Raw genomic sequence first — 26,029 nt, 5'->3', positions numbered from 1 at the left:
TTGGGGCGCTCGAGAGTCTTTGAAGTTGCTAACTATCACAAATTTTGTAACCGATTGAAGGAGGAGGGAAGCTGGGGGTTCCCCCTCATTTGGAATGGGGCAAGGAGCTAGGAGCCATCACTCCTGGGCGGCAGCTCCTTCCACAGATGCACTGAGTACTGCCAATGTTTTGACCATCGGCACAGAGCTCTCCTTTAATAACATTTGCTTAATGCTTTAATTAATTAACACTTAACCTTCTCTTTCCCTTTTCAACCCTTTTTCTCCTCCCTTCACTATATTCCCACGTAACTTAAAAAAAAAAAATAAAAACTCAATATCAAAGCAGGCAATGCATGTGTGGCTATGCCTCACAAAATAGGTCGGATTATTGAGGGGAGTCCCGCTGACCGATGTGGCAAGCTGAAAGTGGGAGACCGGATCCTGGCAGTGAATGGATGTTCCATCACCAACAAGTCCCATTCAGACATTGTCAACCTAATCAAGGAAGCAGGAAACACAGTTACCCTCCGCATCATTCCCGGGGATGGTAAAGTATACCTATTGTGTCTCTCTTTCTCTCTCTAGCTCTTTCTGTACCTCTCCTTTTCTCTCTCTTTCTTTCTCTCGTTAGTATTCACGTAATTGAATAGTGTCGATTTCGAAGCAGCCTTATCCATCCCTAACTGAACATACCCATCATGAGCCATTGTTACTAAACCTTACCCGCCCCTCCACTCCCTTTACTTAATCCTCTTTCACTGGGGCCCTGCCTTGCTGCAAGTATAAACATTGCAGAAAATCTCAACTTTCCCCATTTTATTTTGGTTTTGGTACCCTTGTCCTTAAAATGATAGAGTAGTTTGAATACAGTGGTAAAGATCCCCTGATGTTCTATCTGGAAATGAATAAAGAGTTTCAAAAAATCACTAAAATGTAACTGTGTGAGGGGTGCCTGGCTGGCTCAGTTGGTAGAGCATGTGACTCTTGATCTCAGGGTGGTGAGTTCAAGCCCCACGTTGGGTATGAAGCCTATGTAAAATTAACAAGTGAATAAAATTTTTAAAAATGTAAATTTAACTGTGATACGGTGACATAAAACCTACATAATGACACTTCAGAGCCAATACTATTCTTTTCTCTCAGGATAAGTGAACATATAAAAGGTTTTTTAAAATATTTTTTAATGTTTATTTTATTTTGAGAGAGAAAGCATGTGCATGCGAGTGCTCAAGGGAGGAGGGGCAGAGAGAGAGGGAGGGAGAGAATCCCAAGCACGATCCACACTGAGCACCAAGCCCAACACAGGGGTTGATCCCATGGCCTTGAGATCATAATCTGAGCCAAAATCAAGAGTTGGACCCTTAACCGACTAAGCCATCCAGGTGCCCCGGAAGTGTTTTATTAAATGAGAGATTCTTAGGGTTTGTGCCTACTTGATTTGTCTCTAATTTTTACATGTGGATAAAAAAAGAATAAAGCCTCTATTTTTGATAGGTTATATCTGCATTAAAGTAGGCCTGTTCTTATTTGTTAGTTTGTTTGGTTATTAATTCAAATCTGGTTTATTTTACACCACTGGTGATTCTGCCCCCCAGGGGACATGGGGCACACTGTCTGGAGTGGGTGCTAAGGTCATTTAGTGGGGAAAGACCAGGAATGCTTCTAAACATCCTACAGTATATAGGACAGCCCCCTACAAAATAAAGCTATATAGCAGGAAATATCAATATTCATTATTCTCAATAAAAATGAAGTTGATACACTGATGTCACTATGTATAGATTCTTCAGGGAATTTAGTCCTGAATATTGACTTCATTCTCAGCAGACTTTGCTTTTGGGAGGAGAGTGATACTTGTCTCCGGTGTTTCAATGTCTTTTGGTGGTGGTGGTGGTGTTACTATACATGTGTTATAAAATAAAATCTATATTCTAAAGTCAGTGTTTCTCAAGAGGAGAATGTGGTTTATGGAGATAAAGTGATAAAAATTCCCTGTCACTGATCTGTAAAATAAGAAAATCAGAGATTTTATTGGAAGTAATTCACCAAATGAATCTTTTTTAAGATCTTATTTTTAAGTAATCTCCGCACCCAGTGTGGGACTCAGAGTTGCATGCTCTGCCAACTGAGCCAGCCACGTGCCCCCCCAAAGGAGTATTTTGTAATTGTTAGAAGGTGATCCTTTTTAGTTTAAAATTCAAGTGGTGTAAATTGTGCCTTTGAGAAAAAAAAAAAAAATCCCAAACCAAACAATAAATATTTGAAAATTGTTGGTTCTAAGAGCAGAGAATTTCCTCTGAACCAAAAATACCCAAGTCAAATGTGGAGGAAAAAATAGCTTCTTGATTGCTCATCTCCTTTACCCGGCCTCAGATGCATGGTTAGTAATTTACCGTGTGGTCAGGAGTCCATTCTGCCAGTTCACCGCTCTGGAAGGCAATTACAGTTTAGGAATGTGATCACAAGTTGATAGAACATAGGTTTCTAATGGAAAGAATGAAGGAAGCCAGAAAAATTTAGTGAGAGAGCCAAATGTAGTATATAAATTTAGATATATTGATGTACATGCCCTACAGAGATTTCAGAAAACTAATTTCAAAAAACAGGACACAGGCATTGACTTGCTATGTCTATATTGGTCGGTCTTAGTGTGGGAATGATAATGTCCAAAAAAGGAAGGAAGGAAGGAAGGAGAGTACTCCTTGAAGGAAGGGCCTAGAAAAAGACTTTGAAGTCAGGAAAGATATAAATATGCAGAAACACTTTATCCTACTGTACACATACTAGATGTTGACTTAATGCAGTGGAGAATAGTTTCGGAAAACTTGAACCCAAAAAAATGCAGTTCAAGATGAATTATCCAGTAGCAATTGCCAATAAAAAGACATTTTTTTTAACTTCAGTGCTTAATACAAAATTCAGAGAGACACCTCCCACACTCTCTTGGTAGGAAGAAAGTAAACATTAAAACTCATACAGTGTACTTGAGGACTGATTTGTGCTGCCCAGGGTGTGATTTCATCCCAAAATATCGCAGGAATTCAGTGCCATGATAGTAAAACCCTTCGTCCATTACTTTGTAAATTTCAGAGACCAGGTAAAGGAAATCAGGTCTAACAGAGGATAGATTTGTGATGTTCATCTTTTTAATGGAGTCAAAAATGGCCATCTTACAAATTAAAATTGAAGCAGGGGAGTTGGGTTTCTGGAGAGATGTCAGAGCAATCCAACATCCAGGAGATGCAAATCCAGGAGAAGTCTGCCAACACCTGGAAGACACAGTGACCTTTACGGCTTGATCATGGGAAAGAAACACATGGCAGATCCACTTCCTGTCTGGGAAGGTGTGTTGGATGTGCTAGACTGTAGGGTAAAAGGGATTGGTGTGTTAGGGACTTCTTCTCCTTCACACCTTTCACATTAATGCTTAATGCATCAAATAGCCCAAAGACAGTTTGTGCTATGGTCCTCAGGAGGAGACTGAAGTTCTTAGAGACCCGTCTTCTCCAGAGTGCTATTGTCAGAAACCCTAGGAGGCACTTTAAGAAGATGGGAAGATGTCTTTTAGACAGTGCTTGGAACCCACTCAGAATCCACTTCTTTCCCTCCCTCCTGCTGCCTGATTGTTTTCTCTTGTCATCGTTCACCTAGTACTTTCTCCAACTCACATATGTCAGTCTGCACTTTTCCTCACTCTCCTTCTCATGTTTCTCTGTCCTCTCCCTTCCCCCACCGGCTCCCTTCAACAAAAGCTCAGAAACATGACTCTCCTTTATTTAGTTTATCATGTTCCTAGAAGGCCTGCCTTCACAGATCTTGGACAGGCCTAGATTGGGGGGTCCTCACCATCTCTGCTTTTACTATCTTTGGGACCAGCGTGGGAGGTGCAGTGGGGGCAGAATTTCTTCTCCTATGAAATACGGGAAGTGATAGTAAATATATAAGGACAGCGCAGAAAGGCCCAGAGAATAGCTGAACATACTGAATCTGAACTTAAATTTGACAAGTCAAACCACACATGCTTCCTACCACTTGCCTTCTATAGAAATACTCTGTGAAATCTGTGGGGAATGAGACTTTAATCGGGGCAGACCCTGGCTGAGTCAGACTAACGCAGAGCCATCAGTTTGAATCAAGTTCAAGGGAATGAATATTTAGAAGCTTAAAAATATATTACTTATATTAAGGTCTTAGGTTTGTACTTCAGATCCCTCTGATTCAAAGTATTTGTTGATATTGGAGGTAAAGTGTGGCAGCCCAGACATTTCTATTTCCTTGGCAAAGGCATAGAATAGTATAAATATCTTAATAGAGGGCTCTGTGGATATGATAGCTAGCAAGACAGTAGGGCAAAAGGAACAGGTTTCGACCATACACATTTTTTAGGTCTCCCCGAACTTCAAATATTTATGGGATTCAAATTTTCGAATCCTTCCTTTCGGTATTTATTACATCTGTTTTCGTGCATTAAAATATTTATGAAATATTTTAAGGGAACGATTATACCCTTTGTTGATCTGTTTGACTTTGTAATGTGGATTCTGTAACGGAGGCTAAAGGTATTACACGTGGGGACTAGGCTGGAATTGTAATCACTTGTCATAGAGATATACTGAAACCCAAGATAGAAGATCCTGTCAGAAGTTAGTGCCCTGATTTAGCACAACACCGTGACAGTGCCTTGAGAGCTAGGATATGCTTTGCTTGAGACATGATTGCTATGGAAAGTGTAGTAATATCCATTTTCATTCCTCCGGGAGAGCTGAAGTAGGTGTAAACACTGCTTAATAAAGGATGTAGGATACTTGCCGGAATTTGTCATAAAAATAGCCAATCTGTCCATCTGTCTTTGAGTTTTAGAAGTCAAATGCATTGACATCCCTTCATAATACTGTGCTGGCATATGCTCTTTTATCAGGCCCTCATTATATGGCGCACATATTGCTTTGGGATGGAGCTATAGATTTGCGATAACGGGCCTCAACTCGAATTTAAAAAGCTAGAGAGAATTTCAACGCAAAGTCTTGGTTTAATTCTAGGTGAAGAGTTAAAAGTTTAATAAAATGAGTATAACTATTTTTTTTAGTTTATTATTTTTGAGAGAGAGACAGAAGGTGAATGGCGAAGGGGCAGAGAAAGAGGGAGATAAGAGGATCCAAAGTGAGCTCTTTGCTGACAGAAGAGGACCCAATGGGGGGTTTGAAGTCACAAACAGTGAGGTCATGACCTGGGCTGAAGACGGACGCTTGACCGACTGAGCCACCCAGACGTCCCCCGAGTATAACTCTTGATACTCAAAATGCATCCTGTAAATCCGGAGCATGTTAAAAATTATTTCAGTGCTCAGAAGATGGCCCATAAAATGTAGAATCAAAGCAGGGTATTTTGTATTTTGTATAGTTTTGTGATAGTTGGTGGTGCTTATGCAATAAAATGAAGGCACTTGCCAATTAAGTATGATTTCCCTGACACCAACACATAATTCTGTTACACGTGGAAGTGAGACTCTCCAGATGACTTTGGACGTGTTACCTACCTTGCCTAAGCCTCAGTGTCTCCATCTGTAAAGTGGGGTCATAACTGAACCTATTTCATTGAGTTGTAAGAATTAAATGGGGTAGTTCAAGTGGAAGTGGACTTAGCACAGTCTTTGGCGCATCATAAATGATGAAGAAACGGTGGCGGTTCAAAAATTTAAGAAAGACAGCAGTTGGAGGAAATTCAGCTAGCTCAAAAAAGCATTTGCATATAAATGTTAATTTTTTTAATGCTTAAAGTTAATGTTCAATCCAAATCATGAAGGCAGCAGGAAAAAAAGAGAGAGAGAGAGAACACTGTTTCAGAATGGGATCCCACCTGCCTAGAAAAACCCTGGGTACCACAAACACACAAGGACTCAAAAGGGAAACTCCTGCACAATTCAGTAATTATAATCACTTTAATTACAACGAAACGTTCTTTTTGGTATCCTGATTATGATTTCCCCGTGGCCCGAACAATCTTGTGATTTCCCAGAGAGTCTCCATAAAATTAATTACAGTGAGCAATATGAATTTTTTTAAAGGACCAATACATGGGTTGATGAAACTTCTGGGGAATCGTATTGACAGGCAGTGCAGTCTCTTAGTCCATTGTTCTGACAGTGCGTGTACTTGATGGCATATCACATAGATTAATCACCTTGGTTGTGCTCGTTAACTGCAGTCATAAAAATGTACCAGTAATAGGCTTTTAATATTGCGATCCCAGAAATCCATGTTCCCGATAAAAAATCTGGTGATCATCTTTTGTATGGTTCTCATGTGCCAGGCCCTATCCCAAACACTGTCTTCTCCTTAATCTTTGCACGGATTTTCTGAGATACTTCTGATATAATGTGTGTACAGAAGAGAAAACTGAGGCAAAGGAAGTTGAAGTGACTTGGCGTGAGTACCAGCCAGTAAATTGCCGAGCTGGGGGTACACACGGCCAGATAGTCAGAGTCTGGAATCTGACGTCCTAACCATTCTGCTAAGCTGCCTCCCATTAAGCCTGAGAAACACCACCTCCCCAGCTCGGGGTTGCCAGGCATATTGGCATAGTAAAGAACCTGAGGCTGCTCAGAGGAAAATCAAAGCACAGACACACAAAACTTTTTCCCTCTGTTTCAGCCACTATTTCTGACCCTTAATTGACCACAGGTTCCTTTCCCTCAGAATCTGTAGAAACAGTGGTGAAAACAGACTATGGGAAACTTGGCCTAAAACATGAATTGGATTACATTACAATTTACTTGATCTGTTATATTTTCTTAGTAATTCTGTGCCTCAACTGTGAGAACCACAGGCTCTGTGGCTGAAATACAAACTTAAAATCATAATTCAACTTTCTCGTTTTAGAGTTTAACTTAAGTTCCCACGGTCATAAAATAAAAACTAGAAGTGGTAGCTAGGGCCATAAGTCCAGTTAATGTATTGAGTGCTTACTATATGTCAGGTACTATACTAAGCTTTTCAAATATTTTTATCAAAGGGAAGGGAATTATGTCATCATCCCCTTCTTTCAGATGAGTAAAATAAGACATATGGCTAATGAGTGGGGAAAGGGGGATTGGATCTCAAGCCCGTGACTTTAACAACGTGTGCAATGAAATAAAATAATAGGAAGCCAGACCCAAGCTGCGTAATATCCTTAGGAAATTAAAATGGAGGACAGACCACATGTAATTGGGATTTCTGGGAGGTATTGTCACTCAGGACTGCAGTGGAGAGATATCGTCCAGGTGTCCCAGGTGGGAATACTTAACACATTTTCCCATAGAAACTTTGTTACACATTATGGGCAGGTATATGTATTCTGAAAGCATTAAGATGCCTACTATGAGCTGTAGGACTCCTAGAAACCTGTAGGCTGTATTGCCCACTAGGAATTAAATAGGCACTCATAGCCTAATCTTAGAACCTAACCACCACATGTAGTATTTTCTTGATGAGAAGATTGATGCCAGGTTCCAAATAGTCAACCTAAAATTAAATACTAAAGTGCAGCTTGCTCATAACTGCTTGCTATCTGCTTTGATCGTAATGGAGAAATAATTAGTAAAAAAATATATAACCATCATTATATAAGTGGTTAAATTTTAATACATGCATGTTGGTGTGCAGTCTGTAGGGCATGCTCTTGAGTGTTTTCAAATTCTGGATCTCCATACTTCTAGAGATTAATGAAGTTGCTTATGAATGTGGTTAGCGGAGAAGAAAGTCAATTTACCTAAGAATATAATTATATTCATTCCATTAGGGTGGCTTCATGATTTATACAACTTCTATTTACAAACTCTGCCTCTAACTAATGCAGGTTTTAAAATTAATTTTTCATCAGTGATTCTAGACGAGATCTGTGTAGAAGTCTACATTTTCAGTTGTGCTTCATTAAAAGCACTGGGGAAGAAGGTAGATGTGTGTGTGTGTGTGTGTGTGTGTAGTTATCAACATGTTAGCACACTTCTGATTGTAATATTCACATGAGGAAATCAAGCGGACTCTGCTCAATATTGCTGATAAATTGCAGGGAACAGTAATAGAGACATTTGTTATTAGTCCGTCCAATCCTGGGGCAGTAATGCCAGTGTGGTGCCGTGTTTTGAAGGGGCTGCCATTTTTAAGTGTCAGGGAGGGAGAGACACTTCCCTCGGTTACAATTTTAGGGAAGCATCTTCGGGGGCAAACTTCTCTGTTCATTTGCGGGGATGTCGGTTGGGAGGAGGGTGATGGGGGCGTACGTGGCTCCCATCGTAGAGTGTCTTAGAATGGTTCTGTGAACTCTTGCTTAGAAATTCCAGTCAGGACGGTTTCAAACAGTGATAGGGAAACCAGACGTGTCACTCAGATGTGGGACTTCTGCAGACCTCCTGCTTTGATGATCTCTCCTCTGGGGCCCTCATTCTGCTGCGCTCTCTCTCTCTCCCTCTCCCTGCAGAGTCCTCAAATGCCACTTTGTTGACCAACGCAGAGAAGATTGCCACCATCACCACCACACACGCCCCTTCTCAGCAAGGGGCCCAGGAGACCAGGTCAGACATAACTTTGGTTGCTTTTGTTAGTTTTAAGGGGAAACAACTAACTCCTGGTCTGATGATACTCACCCTTGACTTTGTTTTCTTCCCTTCAGTTTCATGGTTTGCTTTGCTTTTACGCTTCTCTCTCTCGCTTTGGCAGGAATACCACCAAACCAAAGCCGGAATCTCAGTTTGAGTTCAAAGCACCCCAGGCAACACAGGTGAGGGCCATTCTTCTTTTTTTCTGTTTGCTTAGTACATTTCCTTCCAACTTTCTGAAGCTATTTTTACGAGCTATCTTTTATAAGCTACCCCCAATTTAAATAAATAACCTTTTGTGAGAGGTTGTACTAAATATGAGCTCACATTTAGCTGGCTAGGAAATGACATTTTCTGTTACTACCTTTGTAAAATATTCCTAGATATCCTCTTCTAGGTGGGAAAAATAAATAAATAGAGAAAGAAAGAACCGCACTTATCTCAAGGACTGGCCATCAGAGAAAGAGCAAAAGTGCTAATCGCTACTCGGGGTATTCATGCCTGTATTTATGCCAAGAGATGTCTTTTTTTGTTAAGGTGTTTCCCAGACGTGGGAATTTCAGGTGAGACCTGGAGAGCCAGCTACCTGTCTGGCAGGGTGGTAGGAGAGAATGCACTAATATGCAGGTGAAGGAAACTTGGGAGTAATCCGTTCATGGATTCACTAACCCCCTCGAGCTCCTCCTCATCCTGGGTGGGAACCATTCCTCAGATGGGAGGCGGTCGCTCTTGGCATCCTGGTCATAGACACTGCTGCTGTTTTCCAGGCACGTGGCAGGGAGGCCTGTGCAGAATGGCATCACGTAATGAGTTTTCCCGCCACAAATAACGATGTGTGGCCTCACTGATTAAATTTTAACACACGTCTGTTGGTGTGCGGTCGGCAGGCACACTCATGAAATGTCTTCAGATTCTGCATCTGCGAATATGTCAGATGAATGAATGTTAATAAACAGTTGAGAATCACCAAAAGAGGGATAGAGACGGTGCCTTTGTGTCAGATCACCATTTCGGAGAATATTTGGGAAGCGGTGGGAAGAAGAAATATGTGTGGGTATGCGTTCTCCCCTGAATGACTGCATTTCATTTTTTAAATAGGAGCAAGATTTTTACACTGTGGAACTAGAGAGAGGAGCCAAGGGATTTGGCTTTAGTCTTCGAGGGGGCCGAGAATATAACATGGACCTCTATGTTCTGCGCTTAGCAGAGGATGGTCCAGCAGAAAGGTGTGGAAAGATGAGGGTAAGTAGGAAGAGGAGTCTGGAAAAATAAGTCATCTCCAGTGGCTTTTTGACATGAAGTGGCTAGAACCTTCTTGTTCCTGAGAACTACATTTCATACTGCTTTCAGAACACTCTAAAATGCGTGACTCCCGCCTAGGGTGTATTTCTCCCTAAAGCATAGTTGATGGTAACTGCTAAAGTTAGGTGAGCCCTTCTGATTGTTCAGGGATGAGTGAAGAATTGGAATTACATGCAAACTTACTGAAGTAAAAATCAGTCCTGTGTCCGTAGTTCTTCTACTTAATCTCCTATGGTAGGCGCATCATTTCACAGCAAATCTTAGGATTTACCAGGATGCTTAGAGAGTAGGAAGTCCCTCTAGTCTTGTAGGTTCTGGGTGGTGAGCTCCATTCATTGTCCTGCTAGTCACCAGGTCTTACTTTAGCCTCAGGAGCAGGTCGACTCTGCCTCAGGAAAGGCCCCACATCTCCAAGCGGGAACATTCACAGTTTGTCTGCAGTAGTCAGAGTTGCAAATTTTAAATCTACACGTGCCAAAAGATCACTCTCTTCTTTTTAGGAATCTGGTATCTGTTACTGTGTATGCATGTGTCACTTTTCTGGGGGGGATTAAATGGCTTAAAAAAAAAAATGGATAGGTCACGTAGATTGAAGCATATGCATAGGGAGCAGTTTGCTACGAATGAAGAGGAATCAAGACGGTCAGGTCAGGAAAGGAAAAAAGTACACGAAGCTGGTCCAGAGCAGAAAGAGGGAAAAAAGTGACCAAAGGTAGGGAACTTAATATTTGTATATGAGGCATAGTCTCTTGCTTGTTAAATTTCTACAGATTGAATTTTAATGAACATTTTTAAAATATTTATTCTTGAGAGAGAGACAGAATGCGAATCTCAAGCAGGCTCTGCTCTGTCGTCGTGGAGCCCAAGACGGGGCTCAAACTCCCCAACTGTGATATCATGACCTGAGCTGAAAGCAAGAATCAGACGCTTAACCGACTGAGCCACTGAGGTGCCCCTTTGAGCGTTTTTTTTTTTTTTAATTGAGAAAGTAGACCATGCATATGGGTATAAAAAATTAGTGAAAAATAGTGCATAGTAAAAATATAGTTTCCAAAGTCAGACTATGTTACCAGTTTCTTGTGTATTCTTTTTTTTTTTTTTTTCAACGTTTATTTATTTTTGGGACAGAGAGAGACAGAGCATGAACAGGGGAGGGGCAGAGAGAGAGGGAGACACAGAATCGGAAACAGGCTCCAGGCTCTGAGCCATCAGCCCAGAGCCTGACGCGGGGCTCGAACTCACGGACCGCGAGATCGTGACCTGGCTAAAGTTGGACGCTTAACCGACTGCGCCACCCAGGCGCCCCTTGTGTATTCTTTTTTAATGCATATACATGTACAATTTGTACATACACAAAGAAATATATAAACTCTATTTTCCTTTTGTTTAAGTTTCACACACATTGGTTATGCTTTTCCATGTCTTAGCCTACTTCAAAAAAGTTTCTGATGGAGTGAAATCTTACCATGGTATTTTGTGTAATGCTATATAGTTCTCAAGACACATTTACAGTAGTGACCAGTTTCGTCCTCACAGCTTGGTAGGAATGAGTTGTTAACATCCCCTTCTACAGATAAGAAATTGAGTTCCAGGAAGTTAAAGGATTTGAACAAGATCTGGTAGCTAACAAGTGATAGGACTCAAATTCAAGACCTTAATCTCCAAAGCCAGTGCTTTTCCTCTTCTGCCTTCTGGAAGATAAGCTCCTTGAGAGCAGGGATCTTGCCTGTCTTGTTCACTTCTTTATCTCCGGTGCCTAGAATAGTAGCTGACACATCGTAAGTGCAGCATCATCGTATAGGCATGGTCGTGTTCTTATCAGAAAGCTCTCCGCGGGCAGCAGTTACTTCTAAGCTCACTCACAGCTCAGCTGGCAGGATTCAGTGTCCCTTGGGCTATTGGCCCTACCTCTCCTTCATGTCCTCATCACAGACTCTGTAGGGTAGTTCAGCACATGCGTCAGAGTGAACAAGTGAGAGGACAAAAAAAAGGGGGGCACATAAGACAGAAGCCAAAAGTATTTTGTAACCTTAGCTTTGAACTGATATCACATCACATTTGCCATATTCTTTTTGTTAGGAGCAAGTGACTAATTCCAGCCCACATTCAAAGGGAAGGAGGGGCGCCTGTGTGGCTCACTTGGTTGGGCGTCCGACTTTGGCTCAGGTCATGATCTCACAGACTGTGAGTTCGAGCCCCGCGTCGGGCTCTGTGCTGGCAGCTCGGAGCCTGGAGCCTGCTTCAGATTCTGTGTCTCCCTCTCTCTCTCTGCCCTCCCTCCCTTGCTCGCACTCTCTCTCTCTCTCTCTCAAAAATAAAAGTTAAAAAAAAATTTTAATTAACATTTCCTGTACTGGTTTATTTTTTTCTCTTAACACTTGCACTTTCTAACCTACACATTTTTCTCTAATTTTCTTGTTAATTGTCTTTCTCCCATTAGAATTTCATCTCCCTGAGGGCAAAGGCTTTTGTTTCTTTCACTGCTGGACTATGCAACAGAAGATTTTCTGGACTAGACTCCATAAATACTTAGTAAATCAATAAATGGAAGAACTTTACATCCTAGAGCACCTCAGCGGCCGGTGAAGCCCTTTGCGATCTTCTCATTTTGTCCTCTCTTTGGCAGATTGGTGATGAAATCTTAGAGATCAATGGCGAGACCACCAAAAACATGAAGCATTCTCGGGCTATAGAACTGATTAAGAATGGTGGCCGCAGGGTGCGTCTGTTTCTGAAGCGGGGAGACGGCTCCGTACCAGAATATGGTGGGTCAAACTATGAAAACATCCCTTCCTTCCCTGGCATGACTCCATGAATTTGTCTCCAGAACTACAGCAGGAAAGTCTTTTTGTTTCCCCCTGTTCACCAGTGTCTTACCAGCCTTTCGCACCATGTGATTATTTGCCTCGCTTGTTCTGAAATCTCTACACATTTCATCCTCTTGCTTGCTTACGTGGACTGGGACGTGGCCTAAGACAAGATCTTTATAGTCCCTTTCTGATAATCAGAGAGAACATTCTGTCTAGTCCCACCAAGAGTGAAGGAATGTTTGTTTGAACTGTGCCAAACTGTTTCTCAGATCCAATTGTTAGCACAAAAATGACTATACTCCTTTTCAGAAGCAGGAAAGCAGGTTTCCTGAGTGATATGTTGAGGCACAATTCTCTCTCTCTCTCTCTCTTTTTTTTTTTTTTTGTTTTTTTTTGTTTTCTTTTTTGGTTTCTTGATGTTTTTACTGAAGAGGTGTGAAATTTTGAGATGATTTGGGGGCCTTGCTCACCTCCTTTATGCTCTGTATACGACACTTCCGCATTCCCCTCCCCCCTTGCTGGTCCCTACCCCCAATCAGACCACCTGAGCCCACTACTCTAAAACAAACGAAACTGTTGATATATTAGCCATATGTTTTTAGATGAAAAAGGATGAAATAGATTCCCAGTGCTCATCATGAGGGAAACATGTTACTATACCTTTCCTATGGGGAAAGCCAGGTTATACATAGAGTTCCTTTGTCATATGTGTAGACATGATTTGAGTAAACAGCAATGATCTTTACCTAGCTTAGTGTTCTGATGGCAAAATGCTGTATTTTATAATAATTATGTCCTATTTATTTGAGAGTCTTGTTTAAAATAAAAAAAAAAAAATCTATGCCCTAGATGTAGGGCTTCTCTTCCCAACCAAAGGTCTACAAAAGTTTCTATAGAAACTGTGATTGAATGGCCCCCATATACGTTGGTCCCCTTTATTAGGGATTGATCTGTTATCACCCTCTTTTCTGAAAGTCATTCTGCACAATTCCCAGTCGCATTTTGGACTTGATCAGATCCTTAATTCAGAGGCAGCTCAAAGAAAAGGAGAACTCCTTTGAAGGACAGTCTTCCCAGGTGTTGGACACTCATACAGGTGTAGACTACAAGGGGCCCAAGGTGGGAGGAGGGAGGAAATCCGATGAGGCCCCTTTAGACAAGGCCAACCACAGGGGAAGGTATTTTGACAACATTAAGACGTCACAGCTGTGCACTGCGCTAAACCTCTGACCGCAGGTGTATCGATGCCACTGAAACTGTGTAACATTGTCTCCCTTTCTGTCTTCCCTATGCTTCTGTTGGATGTGATATTTCATTTGAGAATCATCGTCAATAACCTGTGTACCTTCTCAAAACCTATGTCTGTTGCACTGAGGATGAAAATCCAACACTAACAAATGTTCTTTGGGCTAAAAATAAAGATCCTTTAAATACTCATTTTTCCAAGAAGGGTTGAACATGCCAGAGTTGTGCTGCTGTAATGTCTCATGCGTCATTTGGACTAAATCTCTCTAATTCTATTGATTAGAGTCACAAATGGGTTATAATATGTTAAGTTCCAATATTTTTCTGACTTGATTGGAACCTGCTTCTCTGTGAGGCTATTTTTGTAATGAGTTTTTTGTACTTAATTTAACTGCCGCGGTCTTCGGGTGGGGGGAGGGAGGGACCTCTGGTCTTCTGTTGTTTATTGTTAATGCACTCCTCTATGCCAGCTTGTCATTGTTCCAGTTGTTTGAAAAAAAAAAAAGAAAAAAGGATGCATCCATTGTCTGGGTTTTTGAGTCACCTTATATGGCTGTCTGAAAAATGTCACTGTTCGATTGCGGTCTCTGCAGCCTTATTTGAGTGTTGCCTTAGACTGTCTGACTGGACAAATAAACTCTCTTTGCCCCATGTTAACAAATGCAGATTTTTTTTCTTTCCTCTGTGTTATAGGGAATCTAAATGTTCAACTTTTTCTCTTTCTCTCTTTCTCTTTCTGTCTGACTGTTCTTGGTGCTGGGCCCTCCCTTCTACAGCGATGATACCTCCTAATATCGCTGCATGTATGAGAAATGAAAAGCTCGGGGAGGCTTGCTTCTACCTTATGGGCCATAATCAAACTACGGTTTGTAGCTCAATCAATACTAGGTGTTTCTGTGCTGTGGCCTAATTTCCTCATTGCTTCTGCTTAGCTCTATTTTGATATGTTTGGCAATTCATTCTGAGCACCCTGCGTTCTTTGAATTGTAAGTACACCGCTGACCCCTATTGAAGTCTTGCTCTCCCTTACCTTAAAAGTAGGTGTAAGGAAGCCCAAGGTTAGATTTATGAGAGTGAGCATAGAGCACCTACCCACACCCAAATCTTACAATGTTTCCATAAGCTCCTGTTTGTGTTAATTCTAACAGAAAAAACAAGCCTCGCGTCACAGGGCCCTCCCCTAGGTCAGCAAGGCTTTGTTAGACAGAGGGATGACATTTTCTGCTCAGTTAGCTCGTGGGAAACTACGGCCCAGAGTCCAAATCCTGTCCAGAGCCTGTTTTTCTAAGTAAAGTTTTATGGGCTCCTAGCCACGCCCATTTCTTTTATGTGTTGGCTACCACTGCTTTTACACCGGAGTTGCACTTAAGTAGTTACGCAAACTGTGCAGCCGGCAAAGCCTGAACAGAAAATTTACAAACCCTGCTGTAGGCTATATTCCCGTTACTACCAAAACCCACCCTAGGTTTTGGGACATCTTTCATGAAACAGACTGTTTCGTGTTGACCTTGTTGCCTCACGAAATCCTTAAAAGAGGTCCTGCGATTCCTGCATCACCCTGGTTTGCCCTCCACACGGCAGCACGTTGTTTCCGGTGTTTCCAGTGTCTTGCCTGGAATCCTACGATGTGTGTTAACCGTGTTAGTTGCAACAGAGCATCCCTGCTTTGAAAAGAGCTTTCATAATTTCCGGATGCAACCTAAAACATCTGCTGTGTCATTTCAAATTGTTTAATAATAAATAGGAGCCCCCATGGGCTGTTCTGCTTTAAAATATAGATGCCTTGATGTTGTAAGGAGCAGTCCAGTGACTCCACAGCCCCCCGGATGCAATTATGGCTGCCTTGTGTAGTCTAATACGAAGGAAAGTACCTCTAAAAGATGTCATCTGCACCCCCTCTAATGTCAACCTCTATTCCACTCCCTTTCATTTGTCAGGAAACTCCACATTTTAAAAATAATTTCTTAAACATAACCCAAAATTAGAGAGAAGTATTGAATAAAATTCACAAAGGTAGAATGTTTAATGGACCCTCACATTACCCGTCACCTGTCCCAGTCATCAACATCCGGCTGTGTTGCCTCTATAATCCCCTTTGCCTGACACCCTGGATTTTTTTTTTTTTTTTTTAAGAGAAGTGTTTTAAAATAGTATACTTTGCATGCAGTACAACGCATAAAGCTTGAGCGTACCGCACAGGCTTTTTTTTTTTAACCTCTCTATACACCCATTTAATGACCCTGATCAAAACATAGACTCCCCAAAATTCCCTCATGCCCTTCCAGACCAATAACCTAGAGTATCTTTAAGCAAGATAAAATAAGTATTCTTTATAGAAAAGAATGTTTTCTATTGTGGGGGCTGGGAGGGGGGCAAGAAGGGTGGGCAGGGGGCAAGGGTTAGTGGGTGGGCAAGGCAGAGCAAGAGATAGTTAGGGTGGGATGTTCTCCTACTTTTGGATTACGCTGTTTGGGTTGTGCCTTGCAAGACTGGAGTCCCCACTGACGGCTGTGAGCTCCTTAACGATCTCTGCCCTGAGCACAGCCAACAGTAGCCAGAGGCCGAAAGCCACAAGAACTAAGTCCGTAACCCTCGTGGTTGCAGTCATTCTTCACCGAGATTCAGTTGGCTTTGGGTCTACCTGCTTTAACAGCTAGCTATTTGTTTGTTGTGACTAATGAGAGCTCAGGCGTGGGAGTGGGGACAGGGGCTGAAGGCCCTGCCGTACCAAACTGTGGCTGTCCTGTATTTTCCCGGCAGACCCCAGCAGCGACCGCCTCGGCCCCGCCGCCGCCGGGGCACAAGGTGTTCCGGAAGTGAGGGCCGCGCCCCCCGACCGCCGACCGCATCCGTCATTGGAGTCCAGTTACCCACCCGATCTTCACAAATCATCACCGCATGGGGAAAAGCGGGCACACGTGAGAGACCCAAAAGGCAGCAGAGAGTATATCAGACACCCCACTGAGCATCACACATGGAACGGAACTTCTAGAAAACCCGACAGCGGGGCTTGCCGACCCAAGGACCGGGCAGCGGAGGGACGCAGAGAGGCACCCCCGGAGCGGCCGGTGCCCAATGGCCCCAAGAGGAGGTCCCCGGAGAAGCGCAGAGAAGGCACCCGCAGCGCGGACACCACTCTGGAGAGGAGGGAGAAGCACGAGAAGAGACGAGACGTGTCTCCGGAGCGGAGGCGCGAGCGCTCGCCCACCCGCAGGAGGGACGGCTCGCCCAGCCATCGGAGGCGCTCCCTCGAAAGACTCTTGGATCACACGCGGTCCCCGGAGCGGAGGAGAGGGAGCTCGCCGGAGCGCAGGGCCAAGTCCACCGAGCGCAGGCGCGAGCGCTCCCTGGAGAAGAGGGGCAGGGAGGACAGGGTCGGCCACCGAGAGAGGGAAGAGCCCAGTCTGAGACAGGACGCGGGCAGAAGCTCCAGACACGCCCCCGAGCAGAGAAGGCGACCTTACAAAGAATGTAGCACCGACCTCAGTATCTGAGACTCCGAGGCACATTCCAACCTTTACCGTGTCAAAGGTTCTAAGAGGAAGGTCACAAACGTGAAATAATTTAGTTTCTTACCTTGAGGAAGCGTCCGACCCCCGATGATCCTATAATAGCAACAAACATTTTATGCATTTGAAATCTTATAAGAAAAAAGAAAAAATATATATATATATATGAAAAGTGTTGTGCCTGATGTATAATATTAAAGAAAGTATTTTTAAATGCATACTTTTTTTGGAAATTATTTGCCAAATGCTGCCCCGAAGGGATATAAATTTTGTTTCTACGTGACCTGTAGAATTGTCAAGAATCGTTCCCTTATGGGGGGCAGTCTTTTTCTCTCCTGGTTAAATAGGACTGTTGATCATTTTCTCTAAGGGAAATAATTGATTACGTTTAATTAATTTGATGTAGATTGTTAGGTAGTGATGTAGTGCTATCCTGTAGTTTAGGAGTTTTTCTTTAAAAAAAAAGAGCAAAAAGGCAAAAGTTATATTTGTAGAAGCTGAGGACTCTTTGGGACAGATTAGGATTGTCAATGATCCTAAAATTAAACTGTATGAAGAGACTACTACTGCAAATGAAGGATATTTATAGCTAAACTACACAGCACAAAGAAATGTTGCCTTCTCGAGTCATAGTTGGTTCAGAAAACAGTTTGTACTCTCCCTGGCCATAGAAAGGCACAGAGAGGAGAAGGTTGGCCGCCATTGCCCAGACATAGCCCAAGCACAGATAGATGATCAGGTTCATTAGTATCACCAATATCTGATAAGATCTCATTAAGGCAGCACCATCACAGCTTTGCTCAACTACCGGAAGGAACCGACAGTGAACACCTGTGTTGTCTTGTCTGATTTGAGGCCAAATAGTGGATCGAATGGGGAACCATGTGCCCAGTGGGAGGGAACCATGAGAATCCTCCACACAGAAAGTGTGTTGTTCCCCCCTGTGTAGCATAAGCCCAACTGGGGGCAAGGGAATGAGCGCTGGTGGAAGTTACCTCTCTGTTGATATTTAAAGAAGTGAGGGTTCGGGGTGCTTCTTCTTAGAAATGCCCATTTCCCTTTGAAACCATAATAAAAGTCTCCAGGATGACTGAAAGGGAAAGCAAGACACAGTCCCAGTGGCTCTAGATCGAGTTGGCAAACCTCTGCCCTCATGACCCTGTCCTTTGAGTCTTTGGACAGCAGAACAAAGCGTAACAATTTTTTTCTTTTTAGAATGACCCATTCTTTTGCAATCCCGCAGGAGGTGCGGTTGGGTCGGCTCATAGCCCCAGGATGTGGTTGAAATGGATTACTGCCTAGCTGAGCCAAAACGTTTGCTTGTACCTGTTGGACCACTACAGCAAACCGCTGCTTAGGATGCATTGTGTATTTCTGTAGTACTGTTTTGCATTTCCCATACAGACACACAACTTTGCAAGTCAATCACTGTTGTTCTCATGGTACTGTTTAAGGAAACAATGAAAAAGGAAAAAAAAAAAATGGAGAAAACCAGTCAGTCCTTGTGTGTACAGAGTTAAAAATTGTAATTAATAGAGCCTGTTTAAAAAAAAAAAAAAAACAAAAACAGCTGTTGCCTTTTTTTCTTGTATAAAAGAGAATTTATGACAAAAAATTTAGCTGTGAGGAATGTGATACGTGTTTATATTTCTGAATATGGAACAAATTGATTCATTGGGATATATTTTAATGTAATCTAAATCAGGTATGTAAAGCTGTTTTAAAATGGGAGACAATATAAGTAATTCTCTAAAGCTTTAGTCGTTTTGGATACCATCATTTCCTCCATGGGGAGCCTGCTTGTGAATTATTAAGCTCTGTTTGCATACTCTGTTCTGTTCTTCACTCATTTCTTGCTGTGTGCTATGGACTTAATGCTCTTTCTGTATTGATGAAAAGCAGTATGTGGGCCAATCTTTTTATAAAACACTATGCATATATAAATATCACATTGTTCATAGCTTTATTTGACTTATGGGTTTATACATAACATAGAATGAGTACCTATAGCTGTGTGGACATGTACAAAACTAGTTCCTTTCCTGGAACAGAGACCGTGTACATTCTGTAGCTGCAAAGGAGGAAAAGGGTCTGTGACCGCGATCTTTATTATCAGTTTTCCACGCGAAGCAAGCAGTGAGCTGTGGTAGGGAGGCCGAGGGAGAACACGACTGAATAATGGCATTCTTTTTCATCAGGTTCCTAGGAGCCCACATGGGGTTTTTATTCCTAAGGCTCCACTGCTAGGAATTTTCTCGCTGTTTCTAGCAAAATCTGTGATGTTAAATGATCGATGCTCTCGCTTGTGGTCCAGAGTTTTAAATAAATGAAATCAAGGTGGATTTGGGGGAGTACGTCGTGAAATTAACAACTTAATGTCTTTCTTATCGTCAGAGGTGATATTTGACATTTTAAAATCTGTGTGCTACCCACCTGGGCTTAGTCTTCACCAGTCCGTGAAGACTTGATGTGACAGTTTCCTCTGACTGCCACACATCAGATTTGCTTTGGGAATACTGTACTGTACAGGGACTATGCATTAAGCAGAAAGATCTAGTTTTCTCTGAACTACTGTAACCTTAGATTGGAGACGGATTCTTGTGAGCCTACTTTCCCTAATCCCCCACTTCATGTAAATGTCTTGATGAGAGATGATGGATGAGTATTTTGTATGATTAAATCAAACCATTGAAGAATCCCCCACCCACCCATTACACAGTTGATGCCTGAAAGAATGTTGGTTGGGGGGGGGGGTGGGGGAGAACTCAACACCCTACTTGTATTTTTTAAGTTTCTTTTGTGAAAGATTTTTTAATGCATTTTTACTGTAAAAATACATGGAAATGTATGCATTCCATAACCACTATTGCTTCTGGATTGATATCTTTCTTGTCTCTGCGTTGTCTCAAGTGTATCACGGTCAAGTAATCAAATGAGGGTGTCTGGCTCCAACTCAGTGCAATGACCCAATGCATGTCGTTCTTTTGAAAGGGAAGGAATTATGCCTTTGCAACAGTAGTCCAGTGCCTTGCTACTCAAAGTGTGGTCCGTGGACCACCTGCCTCATCATCACTGGACTGTGTATTAAAAATGCAGAATCTCAGGCCCACCCTAGAACTCCTGAGTCGGGCTGTGCCTTTAACAAGACCCCCAGCTAATTCGAATGCACCTGAAGCTTGAACAGCACAATATATCTCGAAACCCCGGTAAAAGGCAAGACCTGCCAAGCCATGTGCTTCTCACTTCCTAACGGTGATCTTGAACAAGTTCCTTAACCCCTTCTTAAGCCTCACTTTCCTCTTCAAACAGGCATATCTCAGAGTTGGTAAGAATGAAATGCAAAGTGTTTAGCACACCTCTGTCAATCAGAACGATCTTCAGTAGATGATCCTAAAAAAACTTTGCGGGGGAGCCACTGGGTGACTCAGACAGTTAAGGGTCTGACTTCGGCTCAGGTCATGATCTCACTGCTCGTGGATTTGAGCCCCATGTCTGGCTCTGTGCTGACAGCTCAGAGCCTGGAGCCTGCTTCGGATTCTGTCTCTGTCTCTCTGTCTCTCTCTGCCCCTTCCCTGCTCACACTCTCACTCTGTCTCTCTCTTTCAAAAACAAACATTTTAAAAAACTTTTTTTTTTTTTCTTTTGTGGAGGAGGAGGATTTCGGCCTGGTAGTGGCTGTTCTCTTTCCATTGTCCTGGTTTATTTTCCAATGAAGAAATGTATTCTCACTTTAGTAAAATGAGGAAGAAGCCCTTCTGTTTTAATTCCAAAGGTGATGAAGAGTGTGGCCCATGCTACTTCACAAGCATAACTGTGAAGCCTAAAATCTAAAACCGAAATGCTGTGCTATGAAGATTAAGATGAAAATAATCTCAAAGCATACCTTTTAGAGCTAGAGATATATGTGGAGTTAGACATGAGCCTAACTAGTCCTATCAGATGAAAAGCTTTGACGTGTGTCCTCACTGATCATGTCATTTCTAATGACCTTCCAATTTCCTTCACGCATACACATTGTTCCTTTGGTATGCCTTTGAAGTTAGGGCTTTCCTATAGAACCTAGGTTCCTGGGCATTCAGAAAGGTATTGTGTTTAATAATAGGCCTTCCTACAGTCCATCTCTTTTGCTGTATTTTGCTTTATTTTGTCACCAGCATGGTAATTACGGACACTGTTCACTTCCCTCGTATCTCTTTTGTTAAAGATGGCACCTATAAATGGGCCCTGGCTTACCTGATCATTGAAGCTATTTGTAAAGCCCTTACATCCCACAAGTTCCTTGCCTGCCATAAATAGTCACACTAAAAAGGATGTGCTGGGACTCCATTAGAGCTGGATAATACAGCTGGACTTTTCCTGCTGATGGCCAATCCAAGACCACCTGTGATGGTCTGCATTAATCGTCAAAGGAAGTTCCTCAAGGTGATTTGTCTTATAATCAGACAACATCCTCAGCATTGTGGGTGTTCAGCACGGTAAGATTCTCCTGCTTTTGAAATCTGCATCATTACAAGCTCCTAAGAAAGGAAATGACAAAACTCAGGCCTTTCCAATGCAATTATTTGGGGTGTTTTCTCAGGAACAGGGCTTTTGTGAACATTTTGTTGACGAGTACAACTCAACAATATATTGATGCATGGTGTTCTTCATTAGGAGCTGGAGTAGGGTGGTTTTTCTTCTCTAGCCTCGGTGTTAGAGGAATGCTGGGTCCAAAACACAAGATCCTTTTGAAAGCACATGCATTGAAGCAAGGTGTTATGCACAGTAAATACTCAAGTGTCACATGTGACAGCTGCCGTCTACTCTATCACTGTTTTACCTAACTGGAAAGCCTCCATTGTCACATCTCTTGAGGAAATAAGGACTTGATCTGCCCAGCCTGGAACTCTATACACCTACAAGCACTGTCCTTTTAAGTATATTTGTATCTCAGGGAATAAAGTCTGATCTCAATGGATCATAGCCTTGAAGAGAAAATAGCTCAGAAAGGTTGCTAATTCTTACCTGTGTAATAGGCAAGGCTTATTACTCTTTTCATTCTTGGAACACATGATAAGAGTTAACTCTGTGCCATTGCATGGCAGGGCTGGAAATCCCTCCTTCCTGGTCCCAGGAATTCATAGCCGGGTGGGAAAAGCAAACAAACACATCCAAATGAACCACACATCAAGCAGAAGCCCAGGATACATGAGAGTCATTAATAGGGGATGTAGACAAATTGAGAAAGCCTAGAATTCCGGAAGGAAGAGAAGGAGGTAACTGGGGAAAGAAGGAGAGAAGGGCGAGTGACCCAGCTCAGGTTTGAGCTGCAGGACGATGACCTTGAGCAGTAGGGACAGTGGTCTGAGGAGGGTGGGAGCTCTAGCACAGTCCAGGAAGGAACTCGGAGCCTGAAAAACCATTCTAGATAAAGCAGGATTTCTCAGAACTGAAAAGTCCCCAGGCCCGTGTTTATCATCCTATTGCAAGAATTCATTTTCTTTCCAGCCTAAATCCTTCTACCTCCTCTTGTCTATACCTTTGTAAATACCTGCAGAACACCCTGTACCTGATTTCTCCTGTTAAAGCCAATCATTACTATTCTACCCGGTTTTCTGAATTTACAAATTCCCACCTCACCACCATTTTTTTTTTCTTCAGACCCTGGTTTCAAACCTTGTAATCTTATTTTCATTTTTTTCTTTTCCTTCCTTCCTTCCTTCCTTCCTTCCTTCCTTCCTTCCTTCCTTCCTTCTTTCCTTCCTTCCTTCCTTCCTTCCTTCCTTCCTTCCTTCCTTCTTTCCTTCCTTCCTTCCTTCCTTCCTTCCTTCCTTCCTTCTTTCTTTCTTTCCTTCTTTCTTTCCTTCTTTCTTTCTTTCTTTCTTTCTCTTTCTTTCTTTCTTTCTTTCTTTCTTTTTTTTGAGATTAGCCACATTTTTCTCAAGCTATAGAGTCCACCAAGTATTACATAGTCTTTGTCAGACATTCCCTGTGTTTGAGTGTGGAAAACAGAACCATTCCTATAATAGCCTGCTTTGAAAAGCGGTAGTTTTATTTTTTAATTTACAAAATGAATTCACACTTTATTAAATATTCAAGTATGTCAGGAGAGTATAAAATAAAAGACGACGTCATTCCTTACCATCTGTCAATCCCCGTTCAGAGAAGAAACCGTTACTAACAGCTTGTTTCATGACATTTATGATCTTTTTCTATTCATATATAAATGTATGTAGGTATATGCCATTTGGGGTTTTATTTTTATAAAAAATTTTTATAAAAAATGGACCATGCCAAAAAAAAAGGTACACACAATTTTAGGCACTGTACCTTTATCTTTTATATTGTAGACAGTTCTCCATGTTATATGTGTGTGTCTAAACATGTAGAATATGTATATACATATATATTTACATACAACATCTCAAATACCTCATTTATTCTATTTCTCTATCCATCCTCTTTCCCTTTCCTCCTGGATTATTCCGATAGACTTCTGACTTTTCCCCCTCCCTTTACCCTTGCCAACCTGCAGCCTCTTTTCCACACAGCAGCCAGAGTGATTCTTCGAAAACGTCAAGTAAAAGGTCAAAGTCCTGACAACAGGCTATTAGGCCTCTGAGCTCCAGCTTCTTTCTTTCTGACCCTTCCTCACCAGTTCCCTTCCAGCCATGCTCCAGGCGCACCTCCCAAGCTTCTTAGGGCCTTTGCTCTAACTGGTTCACAAGCCTCTGCCTGGAAAGCTCTTTCCCCAAATATTCATGGCTGACCACCTGTTGAAAATGGCAACTGAATTTCTCTTCTACCCTTTTCTCCTCCGCAGCACTTCAGCTTCTGACAGCCTGTATCATTTATGTACTTACTTACTGTCTCTATGGTTTATCACCCTCTTCCTGCCTCTAGCGTCTGGGCTGGCTTTGTGATCACGGCACCTATAGGGCCCTGCACTTAGGAAGGCTCCGTGTTTGGTTTAATGCTCCGTCGTCCCCATCTTAAATTTGTAGTAATTTTTGAACAAGGAGAGCCACATCTTCAGTTTGACCGGGTCTCACAAATGTACATAGCTGGCCTTGTCTTGAATGTAAGCTTCATGAGGACAAGGGTATATGTTCTGAACTCTGATGAATTCCAACTTCCTGGAACAGGACCCTATTTATAGTAGGGGCACATAGTAGGTGCTCAGAAAATAGAAGTATTCTGCTTTCCCTTGGTAGTTTCATGCTCTGAAGTTGACTGCCATCTGTTTACCTAGTCTCTATGGATTACAAAAAAAATTGGCCACAGTGAACAACCTTATATGAAAAACTTGGTACCCTTGACTGGTTCCGTTTAAATGCTTTTGAAGGAATACATTGTGACTCCTAGTTCTTTTTTATTTCTGGTGACGCTCGTATTATCGTATTATCGAGACTCCGCATGCTTTCATTGGGAACAGCTGCTTTTGCAAAATGCTTGCAGGCTGCAGACTTCCGTCTCACCAGATGAGAGTCACCCCGCACAGTGTAGCCACCAAGCCAACTTGCACAGCCTTGACTGCGCAGAGAAGTCATCGGGGAGCTTTAAACCTGCTGATGCCTGGGCCCACCCCCAGTCTGAGGTAATGCCTGACTATTTGAAGTTCTCAGGTGTTCCCAACAGTCACCCATTACATTCCTTATCTGCTTTGACCCACAGACTGTGTGGGATTGAATGGGTCTGCTTTGCTTCTGTCTTCTTCGTAATGTCCACTGGTTGCCTTTTTTTAATTGCCTTTTATAACAGCAGCTGGAAGGAAGGATGGCTAGAGAATATTTTCCCAAAGGAAACTAAGAAGCTTTTCAAATTTCAGGCAGTTATTAGCCAGACATCTAGACAACGGACATATGTGTATTGACTGTGAATTCTATTTAATATTACTATCACCATTAAACATGTCCATTAATAAAGACAATTGAGATACTTCTACATTCTCAATGAGATCAGAGCATCATCCTGCAAACTAAGATATAGGCAGAGTCCTTTCACTTAAATTCATCTCAGAATGAGTTTCATGCTCTTATTAAATGGGACATGTGATACGTAAAAATCTAACAAGAACGAGAGAGAATACTGGATAACTAGTGATCAGCACTCAGAAGGATAAAAGATTGCTTTCTAACAAATTCTTCCCAAGTATTTACGATGCACCGCCCCCCCCCAATACACACACACACACACACACACACACACACACACACGTACTTTGGGACTGAAAAGTAATTGTGTCATTACCAAATAAGTGAAATCTGACATTTCTATGACCCAAACAATATACATACCTTAAAATTTAAGGGGAACAGCATTCTTGGGAAAATACTATTAGAAATTATTGCAACTTACCTTGAAGCTCTGGTATTAACATAAGAGACTCTAACAGTGACCCAGGCCAGTGGTACAGGACCCACCATCGATATGACTAGCCCTCACTTGGAACCAGAGGGACACTCAACGACACATTTGAAACAGTCTTGAAATCTAGAACTAGGTAATATCCTTCTGTCATTGGCTGTGGAATGTGTCAAGGCCAGTAAAAATGTCATCTGTCTGTCCAACCCATCAATTAAACAGTCCTCCCTTTAACCACTTCTTCTAGAAGGAATTTTATGAGG

General features: G+C 42.2%; 1 protein-coding gene and 1 non-coding gene across 21 annotated transcripts in view; both read left to right on the top strand.

Annotated features, from left to right (window-relative positions):
- MAGI1 (membrane associated guanylate kinase, WW and PDZ domain containing 1) overlaps nt 1–20,287 on the top strand; it is a 656,496-nt gene extending 636,209 nt beyond the window's left edge. For 5 of the 20 annotated variants that reach the window (XM_045493457.1, XM_045493443.1, XM_045493446.1 and 2 more), the window contains 6 exons: nt 329–529; nt 8,440–8,533; nt 8,679–8,739; nt 9,656–9,799; nt 12,486–12,624; nt 16,675–20,287. In XM_045493457.1, the coding sequence (XP_045349413.1) occupies nt 329–529; nt 8,440–8,533; nt 8,679–8,739; nt 9,656–9,799; nt 12,486–12,624; nt 16,675–17,408 (1,373 nt within the window). In that variant the 3' untranslated portion in view covers nt 17,409–20,287. Of the gene's footprint in view, nt 1–325; nt 530–8,439; nt 8,534–8,678; nt 8,740–9,655; nt 9,800–12,485; nt 12,625–14,690; nt 14,780–16,674 lie in introns of all 20 variants that reach the window. The other 15 variants (XM_045493448.1, XM_045493441.1, XM_045493447.1 and 12 more) reach the window with 5 other exon arrangements.
- On the top strand, nt 933–1,005 carry TRNAK-CUU. Its single transcript has one exon. It is a non-coding gene; the product is annotated as a tRNA-Lys (tRNA).
- Nucleotides 20,288–26,029: the final 5,742 nt, after the last annotated feature.

Source organism: Leopardus geoffroyi, chromosome A2 (genome assembly GCF_018350155.1).
Source record: "Leopardus geoffroyi isolate Oge1 chromosome A2, O.geoffroyi_Oge1_pat1.0, whole genome shotgun sequence".
Taxonomy (NCBI): domain Eukaryota; kingdom Metazoa; phylum Chordata; class Mammalia; order Carnivora; family Felidae; genus Leopardus; species Leopardus geoffroyi.
This window is presented reverse-complemented; position numbering and strand designations above follow the sequence as displayed.